The sequence below is a fragment of the Oryza glaberrima genome, chromosome 9 (assembly GCF_000147395.1).
Source record: "Oryza glaberrima chromosome 9, OglaRS2, whole genome shotgun sequence".
Taxonomy (NCBI): Eukaryota; Viridiplantae; Streptophyta; class Magnoliopsida; order Poales; family Poaceae; genus Oryza; species Oryza glaberrima.
The window spans coordinates 9,921,559-9,949,397 of NC_068334.1; the positions used below are offsets into that span (position 1 = coordinate 9,921,559).

The 27,839-nt window shown below is 38.9% G+C and overlaps 1 protein-coding gene and 1 pseudogene across 1 annotated transcript; both read left to right on the forward strand.

The window, feature by feature from the left end:
• Positions 1–993: 993 nt before the first annotated feature.
• LOC127783716 (probable LRR receptor-like serine/threonine-protein kinase At1g51860) lies at positions 994–13,237 on the forward strand (annotated as a pseudogene).
• A 7,322-nt stretch (positions 13,238–20,559) lies between these two features.
• LOC127785149 (putative leucine-rich repeat receptor-like serine/threonine-protein kinase At2g04300) lies at positions 20,560–27,391 on the forward strand. The gene is made up of 12 exons (XM_052312571.1): positions 20,560–20,629; positions 20,752–21,292; positions 22,387–22,856; positions 24,092–24,230; positions 24,319–24,390; positions 24,914–24,991; positions 25,137–25,294; positions 25,410–25,672; positions 25,868–25,994; positions 26,238–26,306; positions 26,606–26,795; positions 26,992–27,391. The coding sequence occupies exons 1-12, from the start codon at positions 20,560–20,562 to the stop codon at positions 27,389–27,391; spliced, it is 2,577 nt and encodes an 858-aa protein (XP_052168531.1).
• Positions 27,392–27,839: the final 448 nt, after the last annotated feature.

The window sequence follows — 27,839 nt, forward strand, 5'->3', positions numbered from 1 at the left end:
ACTAGAAGTATACTTGTTTTTTTTGATAAAAAACGTTGGGTATTCCCGGGAATACCCGGGAATCATGGTGGCTCCGCCACTGGAGCAGAGGAGGAGGAAGGGAGGGGGTGTCAGCAGCTAGGGTTTTGACGCCAACCCAGTCATCCATGTGGGGACATAGGCCTATATGAAGTCCCTCACTTCCTTTTGTTCTACCAATTCCTAATTAGTTACTACCTCCGTTTCATATTATAAGACTTTCTAGCATTGTCCGCATTCATATGTGTCTAGATTCATTTAACATATATGAATATGGACAATGCTAGAAGTCTTAGGGCTCATTCGGATTGGAGGGAAACCACAGGAAAAATGGAGGATTTGTGATCCTTTGGATTCAATCACTGTAGTAGCATTCGGTTCATAGGAAGTAGTCACAGGAATGCCCAAGGAATTTTTCCCGTGCTACAGATTTTAAGCGAGAAACATTGGATTTTTTCCATTCACTCTGAGCTCATTTTTCTCTTTCTTTGCATAGGATCGAGGCAAACATGCAGCTAATCCGAACACCAATCTTTACAGATTTCCTATGTTTTTCAATCCTCTGTTTTGCATGTACATTCCTATCATATTTCTATGTTTTTTCTGTTTTTGTATTTTTTCAATCCAGTGTTCCGAATAAGCCCTTATAATATATGAAACGGAGGAAGTACTCAGTAGGTGCCAGTGTTGAAATTTAACCAGATTGAATGGGTGAAAGTTGTATACGGGAAAGAATCCAGAGGTAGATTAATTAATTGGACTTAATTATCATCACCATATTAATATATTAGGACGTGTACGTAAGCATCCATATATAAATGCACGTAGATAAACCTTTGCCCATGAAGCAAGCAGTATATATGTATATGGAATTTATAGTCTACTTAACTAGCTAATTAAGCCATTGCAACGGGGCTCGGCTGTTGTCAATGGCGCCGTTGCTCTTTGCTGTATTGGTGTTAGCCACAACGCTTCATGGCGTCGTCGGCCAAAAAGGTTTTCTCTCACTTTTTCACTACTCTCTCTGAGACTGCAGGGGATAATCACATGTTCAGAAACTCATCAGGTTCGTGGTTCATGTGTGCAGCTGGCTTTGTAAGCATCGACTGCGGCCTGGAGGGCAGCAGCTACACCACTAAGGGCACCGGCATTTGTCTACGTCTCCGAAGGCCCGTACATCGACACCGGTGAGAACCACCGGTTGCTGCCCGGGGAAGAGGGCCAAAGGGAGCGCCGCTACCTGACGGTCCGGAGCTTCCCCTCCGGTGTACGGAACTGCTACTCGCTGCCCACCGTCGCCGGGGCCAAGTACCTCGTCCGTTTGGTGTCCTACTACGGCAACTACGACGGCAAGGACGACAGCTTGTCGTCGTCGACGTCGCAGTTCGACCTGCACCTCGGGGCGACCTACTGGGACACCGTAAGCAAATCCAGCTACCGGTTCCGCGAGGCGATGTTCGTGGCGTGGGCGAGCTGGGTGCCGGTGTGCCTGGTGAACACCGGCCGCGGCACGCCGTTCGTGTCCGCGGTGGAGCTGAGGCGCTCGGCAGCAAGCTCTACCCGGCTCTCAATGCCATCGAGAGCCAGTCCATGCGCTTGGTTCAACGAACTAACATGGGCCCATCAAAATCACGTATTTTACAGTACGTATGTACTCTCTTCGTTTCAAGTTACAAGACATTTTGACTTTGGTCAAAGTCAAACTGTTTTAAGTTTGACTAAGACCCTGTTTGTTTCAGCTTATGATTATTATAATCTAGATTATTAAACCAGATTGCTATAAACTGGATTATAATAAGCTGATATAAAATAAGCTGTGAGTTGTTTGTTTGTCTGGATTATTGGAGGCATGGATTATTGGGTTTGAAAGGCTAAAGTCTATAATGCCCTCAGCTATCTGTTCGGTTGATGGCATAGGTGGGTAATTTTTCTCAAGTATGTAGGGATAGTGGGTCTTTAGCCACTCAATAATCTAAAAAAAGCTCCTTTAGAGCAGCTTATTAGATTATAATAATTTAGCTTATAGATTATAATAATCTGCTACAGTAATCTACTTGTTTGTTTCAGCTTACTCCTAATAAGTTATATTATAATAATCCTAAGCTGAATCAAACATGGCCTAAGTTTATAGAAAAAAGTAGTAACATTTTCAATCCAAGACAAATTTATTATGAAAATATATTTAACTATTGATTTGATGAAACTAATTTAGTATGATAAATATTATTATATTTTTCTATAAACTTAATTAAATTTGAAACAGTTTGATTTTGACCAAAGTCAAAACGTCTTACAACCTGAAACGGAGGAAGTAAAAAAGAAAGATCTACCTGACATGTTAGTCTTTGTGCATCGCCCGCCATCTTTTCCGGCCGGCCAGTTTGGGTTTCAATGTGGTTGGCTTTTTCCTTTTCGAGCACTGCTACACGTACTAAATTTTTCTTATTAAATTTTTATTAACAATCATCTCAACCGTTTGATTTAGGTAGATAGAAGTTATAAAAAACCTAGATGCATTCGTAGCATGATACATAAGAATTTAGTAAGAAAAAAATTATTATTTACAGCCTTTTTCTTTTCGTTTGAGCATAGAACCTTATGAAATCCATTTTCATAGATATTTACTTTTATGACGGATTTAATTCTAAACCTTTAGTTTCATGACAAATACAATCTAAATTTATGAGTTTATTTTAGTGGATCTTAGGTTTAAGGAGCATCTGTTATTAGTGCATCACTTCTGTTATCCCTTGGATGACCATTCAATGGTTCTCATCAATCCATATTAGTTATTCGAACAAAGTCTCTTCTTTTAGATTCTGAATCTATAAAAATTTCCATACTTGAAACAAACTTACAATCATAATAATTTACAAAGCTATATGTAGGAGTAGATAACAATGAAATATTGCAGTCAAAATGAACTTAGCAACGTGCAACTTTTGGTGACTGGAATTTTAAATTTTCAGGCCTATATATAAAATCTAGTGAATACTGTAGGTTTTTTTACTACACTCATTCCAAAATATAAAAAAAACTAGGATTGGATGAGATATTTCATAGTAATATGAATTTGGACAGGTTCCCGGCCTATCCAGATTCGTAGTTCTATAACATGTTTAATCTGGTCTAAGTTCTTATATTTTAAAACGGAGGTAGTATAATGGTCTATCAAATTATATCTAGTTTCACAAAATTTACTTTTTCTTAACACTTTGGGATAACCATATATAGGTACCCTGAGGACCCATATGACCGACGCTGGTTGCGGATGCGGCTTGATCAGACATGGAAGAACCTTTCCACTGCGTCGACCATCAAGGATACGAGTTTGGACTACGCTGTGCCCTTGCCTGTTATGCAGACCGCCGCTGAGGCGGTCAGCAATGAGACATCTCTCGCCATTACAGGGGAATACAAAGCACCAATGGATCAGCTTGAAGTGTTCTTGCACTTTGTAGACTTTCAGAACAGCCAGCTCCGGCAGTTCAGCATCTCCTTCAACAAGAAAGCGTCAGTCCAGATGAGGCCATCGTACCTAGCCACCGACACCCTCCACAGTACATACAAGGCCACCGGTGGTGTGTGCACAATGACTCTTACGTCTACCTCCGAGTCCACTCTTCGGCCGATGCTCAACGTGTTTGAGGTCTACACTGTGATCCCCCGTGACAATCCAATGACATTCCCTAGAGACTGTAAGCATTCTCTTTCTCATTACAAAAAAACATATAAATTACCAACTGAATTTATACAGTAGTATTTATCCCCCTCAATTTAAATACGTACTATATACACATTTCACACCCCAAACTCTTCAAACAGACGAATTACTCCCCAACTCAATCCATAGCGGTTTTGGTCCTACATGGCATATACATGGCAATCTAAGTTACCCAAAAATATTTTTACAAAAGTGGGGCCCACCTATCAGCGCTTCTCCCTTCTTCCCCTCTTCCGTGGGCTCAACAACGGTAGGCGATGATGGTTATTGCTGTGAGGTGAGCCTTGCATGCTGCTGCCCCTTTTACTTTCTTTGTCTCTCTGCCTTATTGCGAGGTGGGCCAATGATGTTGGGGCAGGCCTCAGCTGCCGTATCTTCATCTCCCCCGAGGCCAGGGGCGGACCTAGGCCTAGGCCCGAGGCCTAGGACTAAAGGCGCCCATGGAGATAGTCTATTTTCCACCATATAATAATCATGCTGGGCCATATTCTCCATGGGCTGGTCCGGGCCTTGGGCCAGTCCTAGGTCCGCCCCTGCCCAAGGCGATGAGGAGGTATAGGAGATATAACGACAGGTGGCAGTCTGGGCGCAGATCTAGAGAAGGCAGCTTGGGTGTAAATCTATAGCAAGAAAGCCTCGAGCTCCACATCTATCTACCACCAGGTGAGGCCCGCCATGGTCCACTGCTGTCTAGAGCTATACGTCCACCAACCTCTTAGACCCAACCAAGCTCAAGTAGGAGATGGCTAGACGAGCTATGGTGTCCACCACCCACGTCAGTTGCCAAGCTGTGACACAGAGAGAGAGAGAGAGAGATTGGGGTGGGGTGCAGTTAGGAGATATGACAGTGGGCCTACGGATTCTTTAAAATATTTTGAGCGAATTGCATAGCCACATTGGTGTCACGTGTGCTATCTTAGGCTGAATCGACCGGAAACAATGTTGTTGGGTGGGAGGGGGGGGGCTGGGGTTAATTGGTTTGGTTTGTTTTGAAAAGTTGTGGGTCAAAATGCTAATGGGGAATACATCCCCATTCCTATCCCAAAGACTAAAAAAAATCCCGTCCCCCGCCAAATACAACGGGGGAACTTCGTTCCAATTCCTACATCTGCACGACGAATTAATCAATGCAAGGTCCTTGTCCCGTTTAAAAATCCATATACAACTGAAATTATATATATAGAGGAACACACATATATCCATACTTCATGTCAATATATCAACATATATCCACTAATTCACATCATAAAACTACAAGATTGTCATTTATCAAAGATCAGAAGTAACACAATAACATGGCACAAGCACAAAAACATTGAACTTAGATCTTTGCAGGTCTCGTGGTGAACAGGGATGAGGAATGGAGGATCATCCCCACCCATCGAAACCCAACAATGACATTTTTTGAGGGGACATTATCCTCCCATTCGATTTCCCGATTCCAATCACCCTATCCACTAATAGAAGATATCCCCATAGGAAACAAGGAACAGGGTCTCATTGCCATTTCTAGTTGGGGGGGGGGGGGTGTCAAATGTCTGGTTTTGTAGTTTTAGGAAGGTAATTCTGATGCTATAATAGTTCAGGGGTAATTCATACTTTTTATTGCTCCATTCTCAATTTTTCTTTAAACAAAAACTCCCTTCTCCATAGTTTTTGTTCTAATGTTTGGACTTATGTACACTTTTTACTCCCTCTATTTGCTGTTTAGGACACAATTTAGTCAAGCTTTTGAAATTTGATCATAAAAAAATCATAATGCTTAGTTAAAACCGATATCCATAATTTGCCTTTAAAAGTACAATCATAATATAATAGATATTAAATTATGTTGGCGGTACACAAACTTATCAAGTGAATACAATCTGGCATATAAACTTGTAGAACGCTCGTTTTGGTACACGAACTTGTCAGCTGCGTGTGAACCTTGGCCCAAAGAACGCAACAAGGCTAATCTTGCTAATTTAAGTGTCGATTCATGCATGTACGTGAGAAGAATGCTACATAGACTGTAACGCCCCAGGTAGCCACGTACCTAGAGTGCCACACTAAAAAAAACACTCGAAACCACTAACTCCGAAATTATTAGAAATTTCGGTAAAGTCTCTCCTAAAAATACGGACATCCACGACAGATAGTTACAAGATAGATCAATAACGAATTAACCAACACATTGCTAACCATCCTAGCTCCATAAATTCCACGTGAAAATAAGGACCAGAACCTTAAATGACCGTTACAAGTTCTACGCAAAACTTATGCTAAGCAGAAACATAGTCTAAAACTAAATTTCAATAGTGTGCAATAATAACGTGTAGTTCAAGGGTGCTACTCCCGTCCCATGCCGATCAAAATCATTAGGTACCTAAAAACCAAATTAAACACAAGAGTGAGTAAAGTATACTCAGCAAGTACAATATTGAACTAGTAAAACATACACATGTTTAATGCAATAAGAAAACCAATATAAAACATTTGACTTCCTTTAATTTAAAACAAAGGAGGAAAAAAGTAGTAGTTCCCTCCCAGGCAGGTGTGAATATCCTCTTAGCATTACCGGTAAGCCGAGCAAGCGTGATCAGCGCTTCTCAAGGATCATGAATAAAGATCCAAATTGCACTCCCATGACTACGCATGGTACTTGAATAATGTAAACAAAAAAAGATTCAAATTGCACTCCCATGACTACGTATGGTACTTGAATAATGTAAACAAAAACTCCCAGAAGAATGAAACATGAATAACGTCGTGAACTTAAACATGAAGTGAAATATGAATATGTAGTATAATACCAAAACCACACAATTGATATTAGGAAGCTTCGAATAATAATTGGGTAAATGAAACCAACAAAGCAACACAGTTTATCCATCAAACAAGTCCATCTTGTACTAGCCTTAACTTCTTCGATAATTTAACTCAACTCCTCCAACGTTGGAACCCTCCACACCTTTTCTTCTTCCTCCTGTTGTCCTGCTTGCTCTACTCTCTGCACCCTTCTCCTCTGTGATCGATGCAGCAGCCACCAGCATCAGACCATGCAGAAGAAGCAGCAGCAGGAAGGAAAGGTTAGCAGAAGCAGCAGCGGCAGCAGCAGGAAAGGATCAGATCGGTAGTAGCAACATGGATTGGCGGTAGAGGCGACCGGCTTTGGCGACCGGCGACGGCTGCACCGGCGGCGGCGGCGCAGAGGCAGGGTTGGGGTCAATGGCGGCTAGGGCAAGCTGCTACGATCAACCCATTTTTTTTTCTTTTTTTATTTTTTTTGGTTAGTTAAATAGAGAGACTAATGAAGATCGAACGGCCCACATTAATTCGATCACCGGGATTTCGTTCGGACTCCGATTACTATAAACTTATAGTCTATTTTGCACTACTCGGCGAGCTCTACGCATCCGCGGTTCCTAATCGTCTATTCAAACAACGGTTTAAAAATTGAACTTTTGTGCGTTTGTTCTAATATTCCACGAAATATATTAATTTGAAACTCGGGGCATTACATAGACGTACATATATTCAGAATAAGGCCTAACAACTGCATGAAGAAAGACATTATAAAACTAAAAAATGATACAAGGAGTAGAACAAAAAATAACAAAGAATCAAGTTTACATATATAGCATGTCTCATGCCCACCTCATGTGTGCACGCAGCGCGACTAGCATCTAACTTGGTAAAATTGGCCATGTCATTTCCTTTTGGCCTTGGTTCACATGCATTAGATATAAGTTCATACACCAAAATGAGCATTTTACAAGTTCATATTGTCTGATGCTGTTGATGTAAAACACACACTGGCTTGGGAGATCTGCTTTAGCTCCAGTGCAGGACCAAAGGTTGATGAGATGCGGGCGTGCTAGTTAGTTTGACCTTGCAACTGACAAGATATACAAATAGCAGATCAATGAGCTGATCGGCTGACAAGCCGATAGATTAATTCCAACGGATGCCGATACCAGCCGATAGCGATAGGGTTTTGAGCTATCGGTTATAATTCTGATGTAGATTCTGACACTTGATGTAAATAACAATATAAAAGCAATCGACTGATGATAATGTAAGAAAGCAACAATATAATCCAATAGAAACCAATCGGCTAACAATGATATAATAGAACAAATATTGATCCGAAGGTTAAAGCATACATCGGCTGGAGGTCCGATGTCATAAAATCTACAAGCTTAGATAAACAATAAAAATTTTTGTTGTGATCGGCTAAATCCAATATGTATGCAATCCTTGTAAGACGATGCAACGTCCAAATAACTCATCGGCTGTAACCTCGATGAAACCCTTATTGGCAATCAAAAAGCAGGCTAGAGATTATGGTTTGCACGACTTAGTAGATCAAACTTAACTGATGCAGCACTAAGTATGAAAAGAAACATAATATCTAGACAATTAAGCCATTGACTGAGTTTTCAGGGTGGTAGATGTCTAAGCTAATCTAATCTAGCAACACAATTTAGCCGATACCGGCAGAAACCCTAAAACGAGAAGCAGCCGATAGAGCTAAATTGATATGTAAGACTAGATTAACAGAGACATATGATAAGTAGGCAAATATATCAGCCGAACCAGAGCAATTCAAGAGGTCGAATGTACTGATGCAACCTCGAACGATGCCGATGAAGCCAATACAATTGCCATGGCCGACGGAACGTAGGACCTTACCCCCGAGCAGTTATAGATGGTCCCCATATTAGCGGTGTTATCAGGCTTCTCCTGCAGTGACAACGAGCTTCTTGGAGAAGCCACAATGTTGACAATGGAAAGATGCTACTTCAAGTCAAAAATGAAAACACGCTATACTTATCTGCCTCCCTCACCTCCCTTGTAGTCTTCGTGCAGCCCTGCTCTCCCTGCATTTCATGCCACCACCACTTTCTATCCCTGATGCCAAAGACAAGGAGAGATAAACTACTAGAGATGAGTCAAGTTGGGAGAAAAATTTGGATTAGAGGGGATAAAGTAATGCAAATTTGTTGCCACGATGGGGCTTCAGAGGGGGCCAAATGAGAAACGTTTGCTACCATGGACAACCACGTTGGCACCCGAGACATGTGAAAGGTGATTCCGACCAACTGTGTGATAGATTAAACCAATATATGGATCTAGATGTGTGATTTATAAGTCTACGGATCTAAGTGACACCCTGGTCCAAGTTTAAAGACTAGACTTGTATATTTTACTCTAAAATAATCATCAACTTCCTCTTGTTGAACGAGGTCAATGACGGGAGTGAGGTTGGCTCACTGCTCTACAACAAAAACCTCATATAGAGACATTTTTGTAGAGGCGTTTTGCAAATTGCTTTTAAGATCTAAAATTTTATAGTGTAGAGACACTTTATAGAGGCACTTTAAAAATTGCCTAGAAAACTTTTACTCTAGAGACATTTTCAGCTCATTTTCTTAGATTTTATCTTGTAAAGGCATTCTTTCGGGACTTAAAAATGTGCCTGATATGTAAAGGCACTTTCTTGAGGCATTTTAAACTATGTAGAGGCACTTCTTAGAATGATAATGTGTATAAAAAACTAAATATAAGTAACTAAAGGCACAAACGTACAAGTAATGACATAGAGTTGAGTTGGTTAGTGTATTGAAGATAAAAATGATATGTCCAAGAGATCTTGAGTTCAAGGCTTGATAAAAGCAAGGAAATTATGTGCCGTTCTAACATGTGTAATATTGTCAAGTAGGTTTTATGTATTATTTTTTTTCTCTTTCCGATATGTGATTTGGTGAAATTTTAGAACTTCTACTCTTTTTCCCATGCTAAATGATACCATCATGGCAATTAAAATCGAGTATGGTATAAAGAAGAACTGGATGGGTGATCCGTGTTTTCCAACAGAATTTGCTTGGAACGGTGTGAAATGCAGCAATGTGAGTGGCAACAATAATGCGAGGATAATATCTTTGTGAGTATTATTTGAAAATCATTGCATTTTCTATTATCATGCCATGAAAGTCATGCCCTAGCTGGCCTAATTTTGGATCACTTGAAAATTTACTTGCAGGGATCTCTCCTACAGCAACTTGCACGGGGCGATATCTAATAACTTTACATTGCTCACGTCACTTGAGTATTTGTATGTATTTATGTATATAGTGAATGATTTTCGTTTTAAACGGAGGCATATATATTTGATCGATTCTCTTTAGTCTCTTGTTTTCTAAAGTCTAGACCTATATATGGCACATGTCTTTTGACCAAAATCTGCACTATATGTATGGATATATAGTTGGGTCTTACAACCTTTCTAATGACCTGTGGAGTACAAGCCAGCTTTTCTTACATTTTATTTCTTGAAGAGTACTCTCATCATAAATATTTAACATATAGAACAGGATTTAGACTCAAATTTTTTAAAACTTTAGTAGTTTATAAAATTTATCAATTTTATAATAGTATGATAGTACTTTTCAAGTCAAACCTACACATAGAATTTTTAAAACTCATTTGAGAAGATATTTATGGTCAAAGTTTAAGGGAAAATATGAAAATTTTCCCTAAACATAAAATATTTATCACCGAAGGGAGTTTAAAATAACTACATACATAACACGGTAACTTCGATGCTAGGGTTTTGTCTTACATCAAATTAATTCGGTTGGTACCTGGTTCTCTACCAATTTTGCAAGTTTTACTTATCTAAAGGCATGGTTGTCTAAAAACTATTTTACTGTCCTAGAAAATGAAGCAAGGCACATTATTGATATGGATTTTACATGTACCAACAGGAACTTGTCATGTAACGAACTGCACGGACCAATTCCATCCAACCTCCGTAATAATAATACAGGGTTGTCCATTGTTTTCAGGTTTGGATCTTAGTGACACTTTCTCTATTAAATGTATCCAAACTTTCAGAATATTCTTTGCCTGTGAAATTTGGGCTGGTGACCCATCATGTCTAAAGACTGTTTTTTTTTGCATTTAACTAAACACTGAACTGATCTGTCCAATGATGTGTTTTTTTAGTTTTGATTCTGATGGAGATGTATGCAACAAAACTATCGACACATCTCTGTCAAGAAACAAATCAAAAAGGGCAGCTATAGCTATTTCCGTAGTGGTTCTTGTGATGGCAATTGCTATACTCATTCTTGTGTATTTGGTTTGGAGACAGAGAAGAAAACCCAACAGTGCGTATGCTCAGCTCTTGTTAATTTGTTTTGACTTCTACTAGTTTTATTTTGGTTATCATGTTTGTACTTTATAATATGTTTTTATCCTTTCATGATGTTATGATTTATTATATTTGATATTTCTTTCACATAACATGTATTTGTTGCAACCAATTATTTCAATAGATGATCCTCCTAGAGAGCCAGAGCATGAGAATGAGAATGCTTCAGCAAGTATAAACAATCATGGGGACGCCCTTCAAAAAGTTGAGAGTCGACAATTCACATATAAAGAGCTTGAAAAGTTAACTAATCATTTTGAACAGTTCATTGGACAAGGAGGTTTTGGACCTGTTTACTATGGTTGTTTAGAAGATGGTACTGAGATTGCGGTCAAGATGCGTTCAGATTCATCATCTCACGGGCTTGATGAATTTTTCGCTGAGGTATTGAATACAGCTGAGAGTAAAATACATATTTGGATCCCCATTTGTCATGGCTTATATGTGAATTTAGCTAAGCTATGTTAATGCCTTTGTCAAAGGAAGAAAGGAAAACATTTCGTTAAACTTGGCCACAGTCACAATAATATCGCTAAATACAAACTATGAGATTTACTTAATATATTTTTTGCTCTTTTGTAGGTTCAAAGTTTGACAAAGGTGCATCACAGGAATTTAGTTTCCTTAGTTGGTTACTGTTGGGAGAAGGATCATTTAGCACTTGTATATGAGTACATGGCTTGAGCAGTCTCAGTGATCACCTAAGAGGTTTCCTAATGCAAACTGAAATCTTGTCTTTTATTTTTTACTTTTTTGTAAAAAGCTAGTACTGTATCTGATTAAAAGATAATACCTATGCACTATTTGACCTCTTGTACTGTTGTACATCTTGAAATATCTTCTAATGATATTTCTGTACCTGAAACAAAAAAAAAAAGCTTTGGTAGGAAAAACTTGCATATTTTAAGTTCCATTTACTGCAGTGATATGAACAATTAGTTGGAAATTGGCATGTTGGCATGTGTAACATAGTTCTACTCTAACTTTCAATTTGCACATACATCAAGGTAACAATGCTGTTGGTGAAGGCTTAAATTGGAGAACACGCGTCTGAGTTGTTGTGGAAGCAGCACAAGGTATGTTGCAACAAAATGGCAGACACCCTCTTTTTACTTGTCATATGTGCTGTGTGTATTTTAAAAACTTTTACAACAAGTTCACAAATAGATAGTTACAACATTTAGATGACAATGGCATTGATAGATTTGTTGAGTAAAGGTTGGAGTTGACAACATTTACATGACAATGGCATTGACAGATTTAGAAAAGGAAAATAAGTAGTTACTGTATAACATTTACATCGATACAAGTAATACTTTTCATAACACATTATAGTATTGAGAAATAACAATAAAATATGTATGTTTATGACAATGTACAACATGCCATGTTTACTTAGATAATCTCCAAACATATGCACGTGCATGCACAATTCTTCTCACTATCTATTGTTCATGTATATGATGTGACATATGCTGGCTTGGATTATCTACATAAAGGTTGCAGTCTACCAATAATTCATCGAGATGTGAAGGCCAGCAACATTCTTTTAAATCAAAATTTACAAGCTAAAATAGTGGATTTTGGACTTTCCAAATCTTATCTTAGTGAAATACAGACTCACATATCAGTTACTCCAGCTGGGATGGCAGGTTACATGGATCCTGAGTACGTATATTTTATATGTATATCTTTACACTTTTAACTTACTTTTCGTCCAATAGCATATCTAGCTTAATTTACCTTATAAACTTAAATGTGTTTGCCAAGTTGGGAAATCAATACTGATAAGGTGGTATTTCATTTAACAAATTTATAGAATGGTGCTGTAGAAACACTTATCAATTTAATCACATAATGCCCCTATTTAGGTCTATTAACATTAGCCACTTTATAGGTACTTCTACACTGGCAGGCTTACTGAGAGCAGTGATGTTTACAGCTTCGGTGTTGTTCTATTAGAGATAGCCACAGGTGAATCTCCCATACTTCCAGAACTTGGCCACATTGTTCATCGAGTGAAAAATAAGATTGCTACTGGTAACATCAGCTTGGTTGCTGATATACGACTCAGAGGTTCATATGAGGTCAGTTCAATGTGGAAGGTTGTGGACACTGCATTGCTGTGTACCACCGATATTGGCGCTCAACGGCCAACAATGGCTGCTGTGGTTGCACTGCTGAAGGAGAGCCTTGCATTGGAGGAAACTCGTGCGGATAGTGCCTTCAGTGGAACCACAGGCACAACAAGTCATAGCATGGCTTCCTCTTCGAATTTTGGTCCATTAGCAAGATGAAGCTAGCTGTGCAGATGTTCATGCCTTTGCTGCCTCGGTGATGGCTACAGGTGGTTTTCAGAAACTATTTGACTTATGAAGAATACTTATGTATATTTTATGAATTATGATGGATCGGTTTGTTTTTGTTTGGAAGCAAGAATAAGGTGCATGCCAATGAGCTTGCAGAACTTCCTATTATGTGTGCTGTGCAACTGTAAAATACGACCTTCGTCACAATGGTCTGAGCACGTAGACCTAACGAAGTACTGAATGGGCTGTGGATTTCCACTGTATTTCGTTTGATCTCCTGTACTTGTTACATGATTCGAGTCAGAAAGAAGTCCCTTAATCAATTAACTTAAGATTTACATATATATCTTGATTAATGTCCTATGTGTGTTTCCTGCTGTAGGAGTTGTGACATTTCTTGTGTTCTATTTCCTGCTGCCGTACGTGGTGTGTACTCTGTAGTGAGCAATGGAGTGAGAGGAAAGATTAGTGCTAAGGATGCATGGTATGTTGGGACCTGGCAAGTGAAATCAGCCGCGCCATCTTGTGATGGATTGATTTGTTTCTGATGCAAGAATCAGGTATCCCTGTGTCAGGCCTTTGGCAGCGTCGAGTGAAACAAAAAGGGATAATAAAGGGACAGAGGTGATATCCGAAGATCGGTTAGAAATTCGATGATATGAAGACACTAATTCGATGATGAACAGTTAGAGGGGATATGAAGTCCTTGGCTTGCACCGTCGTCTCCATCTACTGCTCCTTGGGTGATGGGAAATCCTTGTTGTTCTAGGAGGATGCCTGGCTGGATGGTGCAAGCCTACACGTGTTGGTGCCCCTAATCCATGTCAGCCTGCAAATGGCGCGGGACGGGCTGACCCGGCCCCTTACCCTCTGACCCATTTTATTTTGGAAACCACTTAAAACCGGGACATTGATTGATTGACCCGCCCCTCTTTGTTGGAACTAACCGGCCCATTAGGTTCCCAGGTTTAGGACCATGTACTTGAAGGTAGCAGGTGTGCTAACTGAGATGCATAAATACTAACAATTTGACAATAGGAATTGACATATCATAGCTTAACAATGCAGAACAGAGGTAGAAGGATTGAATGAAAATCAGAACTTTTGTTCAAGAAATTAAACAAAAATAGATGTAACTCCATTAATTTTCTGAGTCGTTCCATTCAGAAACTGGGATTCCTATACACAAATCAATACCACTACTGCCAAAAATCATAGACGATACCAGAAGTCCAAAACCCTATGTTTCCCCATTGCAAATCGAGGTGAACAACACAAAAAACCAAGGCATCGGATTGCAATAAAACAAAATGCGTCATTTAAGAATCTAAGTGACACATAATCGCTCCAATGGGAAGCACGAACATACCCAGCCTTCTGCTCAAGATGCAAGAACAAGAAGCAGACCCACACCTTGCTCACGATTCTGATGACCACTAACGCCCTCGCTGCTTGAGCAGCTGCCACAGTTGCGTTCGATCCACACTAGGAGGTGCAGAAAAATATAATATGTTGTATTCTGTTGTATTACATCCACCCTCTCATGGGTATATATAGGAGTACATAGGGGATAGAGACTTGAAGTACAATACAAGATTTATCTCTAGAACTCTATTTTCTCTCTAGGATTATATCTTATTTGTATAATTTGTACTTGATTCTTATTTCTAACCGACATATCTATACTTCTAACATTCCCCTCAGTCGTAATGGGAGCGAAGCGAACGATTGTGTCGGCACCCAAGGATGGAATTCCCGAATACCTGGAGCGTACACTGTACTAGTCCCATGATCAGTAGCTAGTACATGCGTCCACAACATTGTTATCACATCCATACAATATACGTGACAAACAAGTAGAAAAAGTTGCTTTTATAACTTAGCGGTGTAAATGTCTTACACAGTAGTTAGGCCGACCGGCCAAATAAAAGAGTATAAACGCAGCGGAAAAATATGAAGATACATAAGTTCTTTAGTATGCCCATCTACCAAACCACACAGGCAACCGACTAGGGATCACCCTAGAAAGAACCATCCTTAGAAACTTTAAAAGATTATGATATTGCTTTTGAGAAAGTACCTCTCTTTTGTGATAATACTAGTTGCAACTTGCTGATATTTTCACCAAACCATTGGATTCTTCTCGCTTTGCCTTTCTTCATGGAGAATTGGGAATAATTCGTCCTTTTGGCATGATTTGAGGGAAGTTTTTGTACTCTTGGTTTTTGTTGACAGTCGTTAGCGATTTTGGCATGATTTGAGGGAAGTTTTTGTACTCTTGGTTTTTGTTGACGGTCGTTAGCGATCAGTTTCGACCGTCAATATTACCAAAGTAGAGGAGAACTAGTTATGCTTACAATGTATATTGATGTTAGAACAATAATATTCCACTAGTTTTTGGTTCACTAACCATTTGCAGAGAATAATCATTAAGTGGAGGAGAATCGACATCAAATCAAACGATAAATCAATTGGACGATGTCGAGAATCAGACTTACGCATGAATGGGCCAAGAACTCAGAATTGATACGATGAATTGAGCCAAAATTCAGAAGTCTACGAATAGAAGCAATGGAGGAGGCCGCCAGCCAAAACTTGGGCTGGTTGGGCCGGCTCCTGGTTCGGCCGAACCAGGGGGTTCGGCCAAACCCGCCCTGGCGCCGTTGGATGCAGGGTTGCGGCTGGACGGTGTGGATTAGCTCCTAATGATGGTTGGAGGGTATTTCCGACCATTCCAACCGTCACAACCGTCATTGGGAGGCTATATAAACCCCTCACTCTCTTTACTTCATCACACACCTCAAGCAAAGCTCTCATATTCTCTCAAGTTTAGTTTACTGTTCTTAAGCTAGTGGAATAGGAATAGAGTAGAAATCGGAGTCTGGAAGCCTTTGGAAGAGTTCGGGTATGGCTCTAGTAGCTCTCCTCTTCTCTTTTGTAAGCTTTGTACTTTTATTAGAATACTCTTCTTTATACATTTATGGTATTGAAATACTTTCCAAGTATATGAATGCCAACTTTACATTATGTTCATGTTATACTGATTATACTGCTAGCTTATCTGGGAGATGCATCGGTACGGGTATAGTATTTGCTTATGCAATTACTCTATGTCATGGCGATGATATTAGAGTAGTATCTGGTAGTTTAGGCGTGGTGTCTAGATTACGGGATATAATTATTTGGGGTTATATGCTTCGGATGAGAGGTGGGCCGCTGATGGTGACAGCTCATTAATTCGAAATCCTTCTTTTGTTCAGGTGAAAGCTTGTCTACAGTGACCGGAACAATGTTCCCTTCATTAACGTCGGACCTAGTACAGTTTTGGAATCTTGGTTTGAGGGTCTGATGACTTGCCCGTCGACGTCGGAGGTGGCTTGTCTGTTGACATGTTTGTCGGGTCCCACCGGGCGTGCCAAAAGCGTGTTGATGCGAAAAACACGAGGCCTGGAAGATCTGCTTAACTTTAGTGTAGGTCCAAAAATCTTGCTTTTAGGTTCGTGAGCGTGCCAATTGATTTGATCCTGCAATCAACGAGGAACAAAGACAGGAAAATAGCGGTTAAATCTATAAACGATAGCCGATCGGCCAATCGCCGATGACGTATCATTTATCTTTGAGCCGATGTCATCTTTAAGTCGATCGGCAGTCATAAATAGGTAAGAAAGAACTAAATCTATTCGATCGGCTGAAGATATTAATGATATATAATACTTCCGTCGATATATACTTAAATCAAGTGATTGGGATAGATCGGTCGCCATGCCGAGACAGTATAAATCACTTAAATCGAAATATATATTAACAAGAAGATTATAAGCATTCATAGTATAGCCGATCAGATAGATCCAGCATGTATCGGCTAATACTCTGATACTACTCTATATTAAGATATTAAAGCAAGCAAAATATATCAAACAGGAAGCTTAATATACCTAGATGCGACAAGATCCTAAAATAAAGGGCGGATTTAAGATGTCAATCAAGCATATAATATATAAAATAGTTAAATCAGGTAAGATCGGCTGAAACTCTGATGCTACCCTAATCGGCAACCCAAAAGCAAGCTAGAGATTAAGATTCTAATCACGACTTATAAGGTCAAACTCAACTGATGCAGCTATAAGTATGAAAAGAAGGACAATATCTAGACAATCAAGCCTTTGAATGCTTCATAGGGTGGTGGATATCCTATATAATCTAAGTCGGCATTGATATTTAACCTAATCGGCTGCCTTCCTATGATAGATGTTGGCCGATTGAAGGTTAAATAACAATATTGTCAAAGATTATATAAGATATGTGATAACTCGACGAATTACATAAACAAGATTAGAGTATCATAAAGATGGAAGCACTAATCCCGAGAACGCAAGCCGCCATAACAAGTTTTACCTCTAGCTGAAGATCAAAACCGATGCAGCTCAACTCGAAAGCTAGAACTCGTCGAAAGTAAACGAAAGTAAAAGGATGGCGATGCGCCGAGATTGTATTGAACGTGTGTTGTTTGATTACATGGGTTCGGGCTCTATTTATACCCGAGATACAAAATATGTCCTTTTCGGACGCGACACTTATCTGTAACAAACTCTAAGATACCATAAGTCTTTGCGGCAGACTTTTACCCAAACATATCTCTAAAGAAATTATATAAGATATCCTAATTAATAGATACAATTGCCTAAACCGAGAGCTTTATCTCCATCATAGCAATCCCTGTGAAGCATTTTGAACGATTCTAGAAACAACCTTGAAACCGACTTCATCGTCATCGGCTGCATTACCTCCATTGGCTGTATCGGCTACCCTCTGTCCGATCCGTCCCAGCCGATGTATACTCCAGCCGATACCTTCGCAGTCGATGCATACTTTGTTCTTCGAATCGATCTCTTCATCGAATCCGCCTCGATCCTAATATTGAACCTGATTCACATCTTACCAAGTTTGGTCGTTAACACAAGGACACCTTCAAGTTGGACACGTTATGAATATATATTGTCCGGGCACTATCTGTGGTACTACGGTACTACTACCTCTGTCCCAAAATAAGTGCAGCCATGAGTTTCCGCGCCCAACTTTGATCGTCTGTCTTATTTGAAATTTTTTTATAATTAGCATTTTTGTTGTTATGAGATGATAAAACACGAATAGTACTTTACTCGTGACTTATGTTTTTAATTTTTTACTAAAAATTTTCAAATAAGACGAACGGTTAAAGTTGGGCGTGGAAAACTATGGCTGCACTTATTTTGGGACGGAGGGAGTAAAATTTAGACCAAAATTTAAGAGCAGTCCAATAATAAGGATATTCAATAGGCTACGGAGATCCATGTCAGCACAATCCTATCTGAGGCGGCGAGGAAAAAAAAATAGAGTACAGCAAAATTTAGAGTCAGGCTATAGTAAAAAGGAAAAGGAGATACAGTATTTTTGTGGGCTTTCATTACAACTGTGGAGATATGGTGGTGGGTCTAGAAAGTCCTAAAAAAATTAATATATAACATTTGATTATTATAGAAGCCAGCTATTGCACTGGATATAAGTGATGACATGGACATTGGCTATAGCTAGCAGTAGCTTTATTACTGTAGTTGCTCTTAGTAATCAGAGATTTTGAAAAAGGGAACGGAAAGGCTAAGGGGAGATCGATCGCCCCTAGCGTTCAGCCTGTCCCCTCTCTCTCCACGTGGTTTTTTTTTCACCGCATTACTTTTCTATTTTAGTAAATTTATGCACCGAAAGTTTGCACACCTCAAATTTACACATCTAAAGTTTAGAGACCCAAAGTTTATAAGTCAAACGTTCATATATCCGATTCAAATTTGAATTTGGATTCAAATATTTTTTATATATAGTATTTCTATACATCTAAAGTTTATACACCTAAAGTTTATAGGCCCAAAGTTTATAAGTCAAAAGTTTATATACCCGATTCAAATTTGAATTTAAATTATATCAGATTCAAATTTGAATTTGAATTTAATTTTTTTTATATAGAGTATTTCTATGCATCTAAAGTTTATATACCTAAAGTTTATAAGTCAAAAGTTTACATACTCGATTCAAATTTGAATTTGAATTCAATTATTAGTTTATAAACCCAAAGTTTATAAATCAAGAGTTTACATACCCGTTTTAAATTTGAATTTGAATTCAAATATTTTTTATATATAGTATTTTCTATACATAAATTTTTTCATTTTTTTTATTTTTTTAAAATTTATTGTGTAGTAGGAAGAGAAGAAGGGGATCGGAGGAGGAAGGGGAAAAGGAGTATATAGGGAGGATGGGGGGTAATCGCCCGGAGCGGTCACCCGCCCATTAGCCGCCCCCAAACTACTATTGTATAGTAGAACACCATCCCCTTCCACTGCTCGAAACAGGATGCACTCTCGGAATTGACTGTAATAAAAAATGGTAAGCAGGGCAATCAATTAGTCTAATGTTGAAAAGTCTAAAGTATATAATCTCTACTTGCTCCAAATCACCGCTGCTATATATATAATTTATAGGATTAATATATCGCCATATAACAGTTGCAGAATTAATTATCTATAAATTTTTTTTTCGTATTATACAATTAGCATGTTGGGATGTTGAGACTAGTTCTAGAATTGATAAAGGCCCAATGCTGACACAAATTTATGTAGAGAATAATCAGATGATCAACGGCGAACCCTTCCTAGTGAATAATCAGTGTGCGAAATGCAAAAAGTCGTCCCTATATATTAGAGTTAGGGTACAACTTAACCTAGCCTATGACGAGTTCTAGCGCACGTACGTATCTGATCGACTATCTGTTTTTCCCTGGTCCTTTTTTTTAAAAAAAAAAGTTATGGAGATGGAATTAGAACAAGTACTCAGCCATTTCCATCAACAAAGCTAGGCACAATATAGCATTTATTTTTTAATTTGATTTGGTAATTACTACTGTAGTAAAATCCTGTAACATTACCATATCTTCGTGTGACTATATCTGATAATATGTATATTTAAGTGCTAATTGTGAACCTGACCTAATCTAACTGTTTGAAAGGTGAATTTTCGATTATTTCATAAGCTGAAATTGAAAGTTGGATTTTGCAAATTCGTAAATCGGACCTATATATATATATATATATATATATATATATATATATATACTCTTTAATATTAGAAATGTGTATATATAATAACTAGGTAAGCGCAAGTACATATGTAACCAATGAATGCATGCGCAGCTACACACGTACCAGTATATATATGTGGAATTTCGCTAGCGAGAGCAAGGGGATTCAGAGCTAAGCTAGCTAGCTGGTCAGTGGTGACAAATGGGGCTCTTAGTCTGTTTCGCTGTATTCTTGTTATTAGCTGCACCTCGTGGTGCCGCCGGTCAGAAAGGTTATATGTTTTCACCTCCTTCATGATTATTCTTTAAGACAACAGATCAATATTCCCTCGTTGAGAACTGAGATTAAAATCATTTCAGTTCGATTTTCTAATCTTTGTATCCATCAATTCAGGCTTCCTAAGCATCGACTGTGGCCTGCAATCCAGCTCCAGCGGCTACACGGACACCTACGGCATCTTCTACGTCCCCGACGGCTCATACGTTGACACTGGGGAAAACCACATGGTGGCCGCCGATCTGGAGAGCAAGGTCGAGCGTCCTTACCGGACGCTCAGGAGCTTCCCCTCCGGGGACCGGAACTGCTACTCGCTCCCCACCGTCGCCGGGGCCAAGTACCTGATCCGGATGTCGTTCTACTACGGCAACTACGACGGCAAGGACAGCTCGTCGACGTTGCAGTTCGACCTGTACATCGGTGTGGACCGCTGGACCACGGTGCACGGCGATAGCAAGGGCTTCCACGAGGCGCTGTTTGTGGCGTGGGCGAGCTGGGCGCCGGTGTGCCTCGTGAGAACCAGCCCGGGCGCTACGCCGTTCGTGTCGTCGGTGGAGCTGAGGCCGCTTGGCAGCGGCCTCTATCCGGACCTCATGGCCAATGAGTCCATGTACATGACCGATCGGAAAAACATGGGCTCAAACAATTCCGTTATAGAGTACATATATTGCAACCCTCTTTTTTACACTAATAACTAATTGGATTGCATATACACACATATCTAAGTTTTACTATGAGTAAAGTTTTACTCGGAATGACATGGACATATCTCATACATCAATTTTTATCCAATGATACATATTTTTTCAGATATACTCCCTGATCAAATAATAAATGTTCAACGCTTAGCACAAGATTGGGCCAAACTTCTAAAATTATTTTAAAATTATGACATTAATGAATTCTATATTATGATAAGTTTATAAAATCTAATAAATCTATAATATATGGTACTACCTGCGTCCCAGAATATAAGAAGTTTTAGAATTAGACATGGTTTTTAAGAAAGTAAGTAAAATTAAATAGGAAGATGCTGTGATTGGTTGGGAAGGGAATATTGCTGGATATGTTGTTATATTTTGGGACAAATCCTGAGTGTTAAAAGTTGTTATATTTTCGGACGGATCGAGTAGAATTTTTCATGTGAAATCTATATAAACGAAGAATTTAAGAAACTATTAATGACCAAAATTTTAAAAATTTGACTGAATTTTGTTCTAAACGTTAAATATATTTGTGACTATAGAGAAAGTTTGTACTCTTAGGAGACTAACAGTATATTGTACTCACATATATTTGATATGGCCAATTGTCTTATTCAAAAAATCTGTGCAAATATAAAAAAACATAAGTCCGAGATAAATATCTATAATGATAAAATTAGTGATAAGTCATAACAAAATAAATGATACTTTTTTAAGAGGGGACAAATGAAACTAATTTTTTTTAAGAGGGGACAAATGAAACGTTTTGTTAAAAAAAATAATAGAGTCGTATATTTTAAAACGAAGGTAGTATTATTTATCAGCTTGAAAACGTCTACTCATGTATATTCATCTAATATGTGTTTTTCTGTTAGTGCAATTTTATTTTCTAGTTTAACTTCACAAAAATTAGATATACTATCACAAATCTTTATTTTCGTGACAAGTTGGCAAATTTACTTTTTTTGTGATATTTTGACTTAAACCCATTGAGTTTTGCAACATTACATTTATTATATATTTCTCTTTACCTTTGGAATATATACAGGTACAAGGATGACCTATATGACCGGTACTGGTGGCCGATGCCATCTAACCCAACGTGGAAGAACATTTCTACCGCGTTGCCCATCGATCTAGCTTCCAACTACGCTGTGCCCTCACCCGTAATCCAGACTGCCATTGAGGCGGTCAGCACCAATACGACACTCGCCTTTACATGGAAAGACCAAGGGTCCAACGGGTATGAGTACAAGGTGTATATGCACTTTGCAGACTTCCAGAACAGCCAGCTCAGGCAGTTCAACATCTCCTTTAACACGCTTAGGGACGACCAGTACAGTCCACCGTACCTAGCCCCCTTTGTTGTGAGCAACAATGGATGGTACAGGTCCAATGATGGTGAATACAACATTACTCTTCAGGCCACCACCGTGTCCAAGCTGCCACCGATGATTAACGCCATAGAGCTCTACATTCGCATCTCCCATGTCAATCCAAGGACATTACCAAGAGACTGTAAGAAATCTCTTTTTTATTTACTTGATCCCTTGTATGTTTTTTGTTGCATGACTTCCATGTCTGAATCAACCTATGCATTATTTTTTTGAAACGGATAACGGCAAGAGGCTTGCCGAATATATTAGAGGGAATAAAAGAGTACAGAAAAGTTACAGACTTCCATGAAGCAGAGGCAGAATAAAACAATTGTGCCTCACTCCACAGTCTTTAGCTCAAAAGAGTCTAGAACTAATTAGATGGCCTATATTCTCCGTTATGGTAAAGGCAACTTGTAACTCGTTTTGTGAAATGTGCTGGAAGATTCTGCGATTTCGCTCTAACCAAACATTCCACCAGGTGGTTAACACGGCCCCTAAGATTTTCTTTCTCAAAGCAAGAGACCTTAAAGAGCTTAGGGAGTCCCACCATTCTGTCGCACTTCGTTTTGAACCTATGCATTTTTGTCATATAAAGTTAATCACTTCGCAATCTCACAAAATCCATTGTCTCCCAAAATAATACACTTCTGTGACCAATGAAAAGAAAAGGTCTTGTTTGCATCATTAGTCTGATTATTGAATTGTGGGTAAACAAATCCTCCCACCAGAGTTCACTTTGAATCCCATGTCTTAGGCCATAAGGTAAAAGTGTTATTTGGTCCTTCTTAGTATAATACCAATATTCCACAATCTCAACTAAAATAACAGTTACAACATCATATCTGAACAAATCATCATTCCCACGCCCAATCCACATAACATGGTGTAAAGACGTCAAGCAAGATACATGGGTAAGCCTTAACCATGGCCCATCATTTAGTTCCTTGGGTACTATGCGTCGGACCTCAGGTCGACCCAGCCCGACCCACGTGCATCACTAGTCACGGTGCGCCACATGCCTCATCATTTTGCCACCGTGACCTGCAGGTGGTGTAGACCAAGCACCACTACCTCCTCATAGCAGAGCGCTGCCTCCATTTCCGCCTTGTGCAGCTTAAGCGTCCAAGCATGCAGGAGGTAGGGCTGTCTCCACCAGCTACCTGCTAGCCAGGTGTCGCCTAGGAGGCAAGCCCCCCTCCTTGCACCTGCAGACCGAGAGCAGAACCAGGTCCCAAGTCGAACAGATCAATCAGCGACTGGGCGTGTTTCTAATGTGTGTAGTAATGCATTTCTTTTTCATTCTTAGATCTGCATTGTTTGTGAAATTTAATCAAACAACGCCCCTAAACTTGTTCTTCATTTTTCCTATTCTAGTTGATGCGATCATGGCAATTAAATTCGAGTACGGGATAAAGAAGAATTGGATGGGTGATCCGTGTTTCCCTGTAGAACTTGGCTGGGATGGTGTGAGATGCAGCAATGCAAGTGGTAACACAACGAAGATAATAGCTTTGTGAGTATTATTTAAAACATGATGCATATACCAGTATTATACCATATATGGTTCATGCTTTGCCTTATGTTTGAAAATTTTCATGCAGGGATCTCTCCAACAGCAACTTGCATGGGCCCATATCTAACAACTTTACATTGTTCATGGCACTCGAGTATTTGTATGTATATGTAGTTGGTTCATTTTGTTTGCAAGAGAGGCATATCCTCTATTTTAATGTTTTTCATTCCTTAAAGTGATACATATCTATGGTGTGACCTTTGACCAAATCTCAACTACATATGCACGATATGCATTGCTCCCTACCACTCATATGGGGTTTGGTCCATTATGATCTGTCTTTACTTTGTTATATCTTATATATGGATCAATCAATGATTGGATGATGTGGTGTCATATACAAATCATGCTACACCGTTATACAATCTAGCTCATTGTACAATTTATTTCATATAGAATTTGATGCAGAGGCCGGGGTTTCTGTTCACTCCATATTACCTAATAATAATATATATCTGTAATTGTGTATGATGTTAGTGATTTGCTTTACATCCCTATATGTCAGTACCCAGTTCTCTACTAAGCTTGCATATTGAAGGAAAAGATCAATTGCCTGCAAATTATTTTATTTCCTAAGAAAATACAAGGAACATTGCTCATATCTTGTTTTCGTGTAATGATAGGAATTTGTCAGGAAACCAACTAAGCGGACCGATTCCTAACGCCCTCTGTCAAAATAGTAAAGGCTCATTCAATTTCAGGTTTGGGTTTTATTGACTTCTCTGTATTATATGTTACCAAATTACAGAATATTGCAGTCCAATGTGAGCTTTTGGATTATGACCATTGAGGACTCCTTTTTGGCACCAGAGTAAACCCTGAACTGATTGTTTTGTGTGATTTCAGCCTTGATTATAACATAGATCAGTGCAATCCACTACCCCCGCCAACAAAGAAAGGAAACAAAGCAGTTATCATAGCAATTTCAGTAGTGGTTCCTGTGATTGCAATTGGTGCTCTTGTTCTTGTGTATTTGATCTGGAGATGGAAGACAAAGTCGAACGGTGCGTATGTTCTCCGTTTCCTGTTTAGTTTGTTTGACTTGTATTAACTTATTGTTTATTTAGGGTTTATACTATATCTCATATTTCTCATATAACTGGTATTTTCTGCAACCAGTTTCCTCAGCTAATCCTCCTAGAGAACCAGAGCTTGAGATTGCTCCAGCAACTAGAAAATATGATGGGGATGCCCTACAAAAAGTTGAGAATCGTCGATTCACATACAAGGAGCTTGAGAAGTTAACTAACAAGTTTGAGAAGTTCATTGGACAAGGAGGTTTTGGACTTGTCTATTACGGTCGTTTAGAAGACGGTACCGAGGTCGCTGTCAAGATGCGCTCTGAATCATCTTCTCATGGGCTAGATGAATTTTTCGCGGAGGTATGTATTAAATTTGATCATCTGGAAGTTAAAGAAATCCTAATTCGTTATTACTTTTAATGAATATAGCTCTACCATGCATGCTATCACTTGTGTTGAACAAAAATGGATATATTTTTTTCTTAAATTTCGTCACACTCACAATAACATCACTAAACTATGGATTTATTATATGTTTTGTATACCATTTCATAGGTTCAAAGCTTGACAAAGGTGCATCATAGGAATCTAGTATCTTTGGTTGGTTATTGCCGGGAGAAGGATAATTTAGCATTGGTTTATGAGTACATGGCTCGAGGCAGCCTCTATGATCATCTGAGAGGTTTGTTGATTGCAAACTTAGTCTTGTACTTGATTAACGGTTACATCTATACAATATTTGAACATGAGCTATATCTTGTGCAAAGTTCTAATGATAAGTGTGTATCTGAAATACATAAAATATTTGGTAGGAAATAATCACATATTTCGTAGTTCAACTTATTGGACTGATCGGTATAATTTGTTGAATGTGGACTTGTGTTACTTGCTTCTATGCTAACTATCACATTGCACGTATATTAAGGTAACAACGATGTTCGTGAAACTCTAAATTGGAGAACACGCCTTCGAGTTGTGGTTGAAGCCGCACAAGGTATGCTGCAACAAAAGGATGCGTACTTTTATACACCCTTCTTCTATTTGTTGTCGTGGAATATTTGTAGTGAATATTTTATACCTTTTTAGTGTTGAAGAAAGGTAAGCATAGTTACATCACAGTGGCATCGATGGATTTATCGTCAAAAGTGTGTTTTGTACATATTATCATATACTGGTGAAAAGTATTGGCAAGAAATATTAATTCTGTCAATGTCAAACACGATATGTTTTTGATATATACATGTCCAACACACATAATTCTTATGATAATTTCGTCTGTTGTGATAAATGTAGGCCTTGATTATTTGCATAAAGGATGCAGTTTGCCAATTATTCATCGAGATGTGAAGACCCAAAATATTCTATTAGGTCAAAATTTACAGGCTAAAATAGCAGATTTCGGACTTTGCAAGACTTATCTTAGTGACACACAAACTCACATATCAGTCACTCCAGCTGGGTCAGCAGGTTACATGGACCCTGAGTATGTATATTTCTGTGCATACTTTATAATTCTTTTGAACTGAATTTTTATCAAATACCATATTTCAAAGTAGCCGAGATTGTCAAGTTGGGAAGTAAAGCTGACAAAATGGTGTTTGATGTAAAAACTGATAAGATTGTGTTAACGTACCATTCTTGTTTTTAGGTATTAATTTGTTAATATTGGACTGTTTTAGGTATTACCACACTGGCAGGCTCACGGAGAGTAGTGACGTTTATAGCTTTGGTGTTGTTCTGTTGGAGATAGTCACTGGTGAGTCTCCTATATTACCAGGACAAGGCCACATCATTCAACTTGTGAAAAAGAAGATTGCTGCTGGTAACATAAGTTTGGTTGCCGATGCACGGCTCGGAGGTGCCTACGATGTTAGCTCAATGTGGAAGTTGGTGGACACTGCATTGTCATGCACTGCTGATATTGGTGTTGAACGGCCAACGATGGCTACTGTGGTTGTGCAACTAAAGGAGAGCCTTGCATTGGAGGAAGCTCGCAGTGATAGTGGCTTCAGGGGAAGCATAAGCACAGTGAGTGATACCATGTTTTCGACAACCACTTTTTCGCCATCAGCAAGATGAAGCTGTAGCAATTCCTTTGTTTTGTTGTGTTGGTGATGGTTGTTTGCTCCAGTTGGTTTGATAAACTATTAATCATGAAGGTCACACGTATCGCATATGGATTGTGATGGATTACTTTGCTTTTGTGTGATAGCAATAATAAGGTGCATGTCTATGGGTTTGCAGACCTTTCTGGTTTGAAGTAAGAGACAAACTTTCCTATCATAATGGCCTTTGTTGGCTTAATAAAGTATATATAGAATAGGTTGTGCCTTTCCACTATAATATTTTTGTATAATTGAACTCCTATTGTCAGGTGCTTACAATTAAGAAGTCCATTTAACTAAACATTTACTTGTATTAACTTTGCAATATTAGTATCACTACTACAGATCCAGGCTTCAGTGACGGGTTATCTGTGACGGGCCAACGCAACTCGTCAAAGATGAGTCATTTCTGACGGGCCGAA

Coding starts and splice junctions, on each gene's coding strand:
- LOC127785149 (XM_052312571.1), top strand. CDS start 20,560: ATGGGGCTCTTAGTCTGTTTCGCTGTATTCTTGTTATTAGCTGCACCT. Junction 24,391..24,913: donor TTCATGGCACTCGAGTATTT/GTATGTATATGT, acceptor GTGTAATGATAG/GAATTTGTCAGGAAACCAAC. Junction 25,673..25,867: donor TAGATGAATTTTTCGCGGAG/GTATGTATTAAA, acceptor ACCATTTCATAG/GTTCAAAGCTTGACAAAGGT.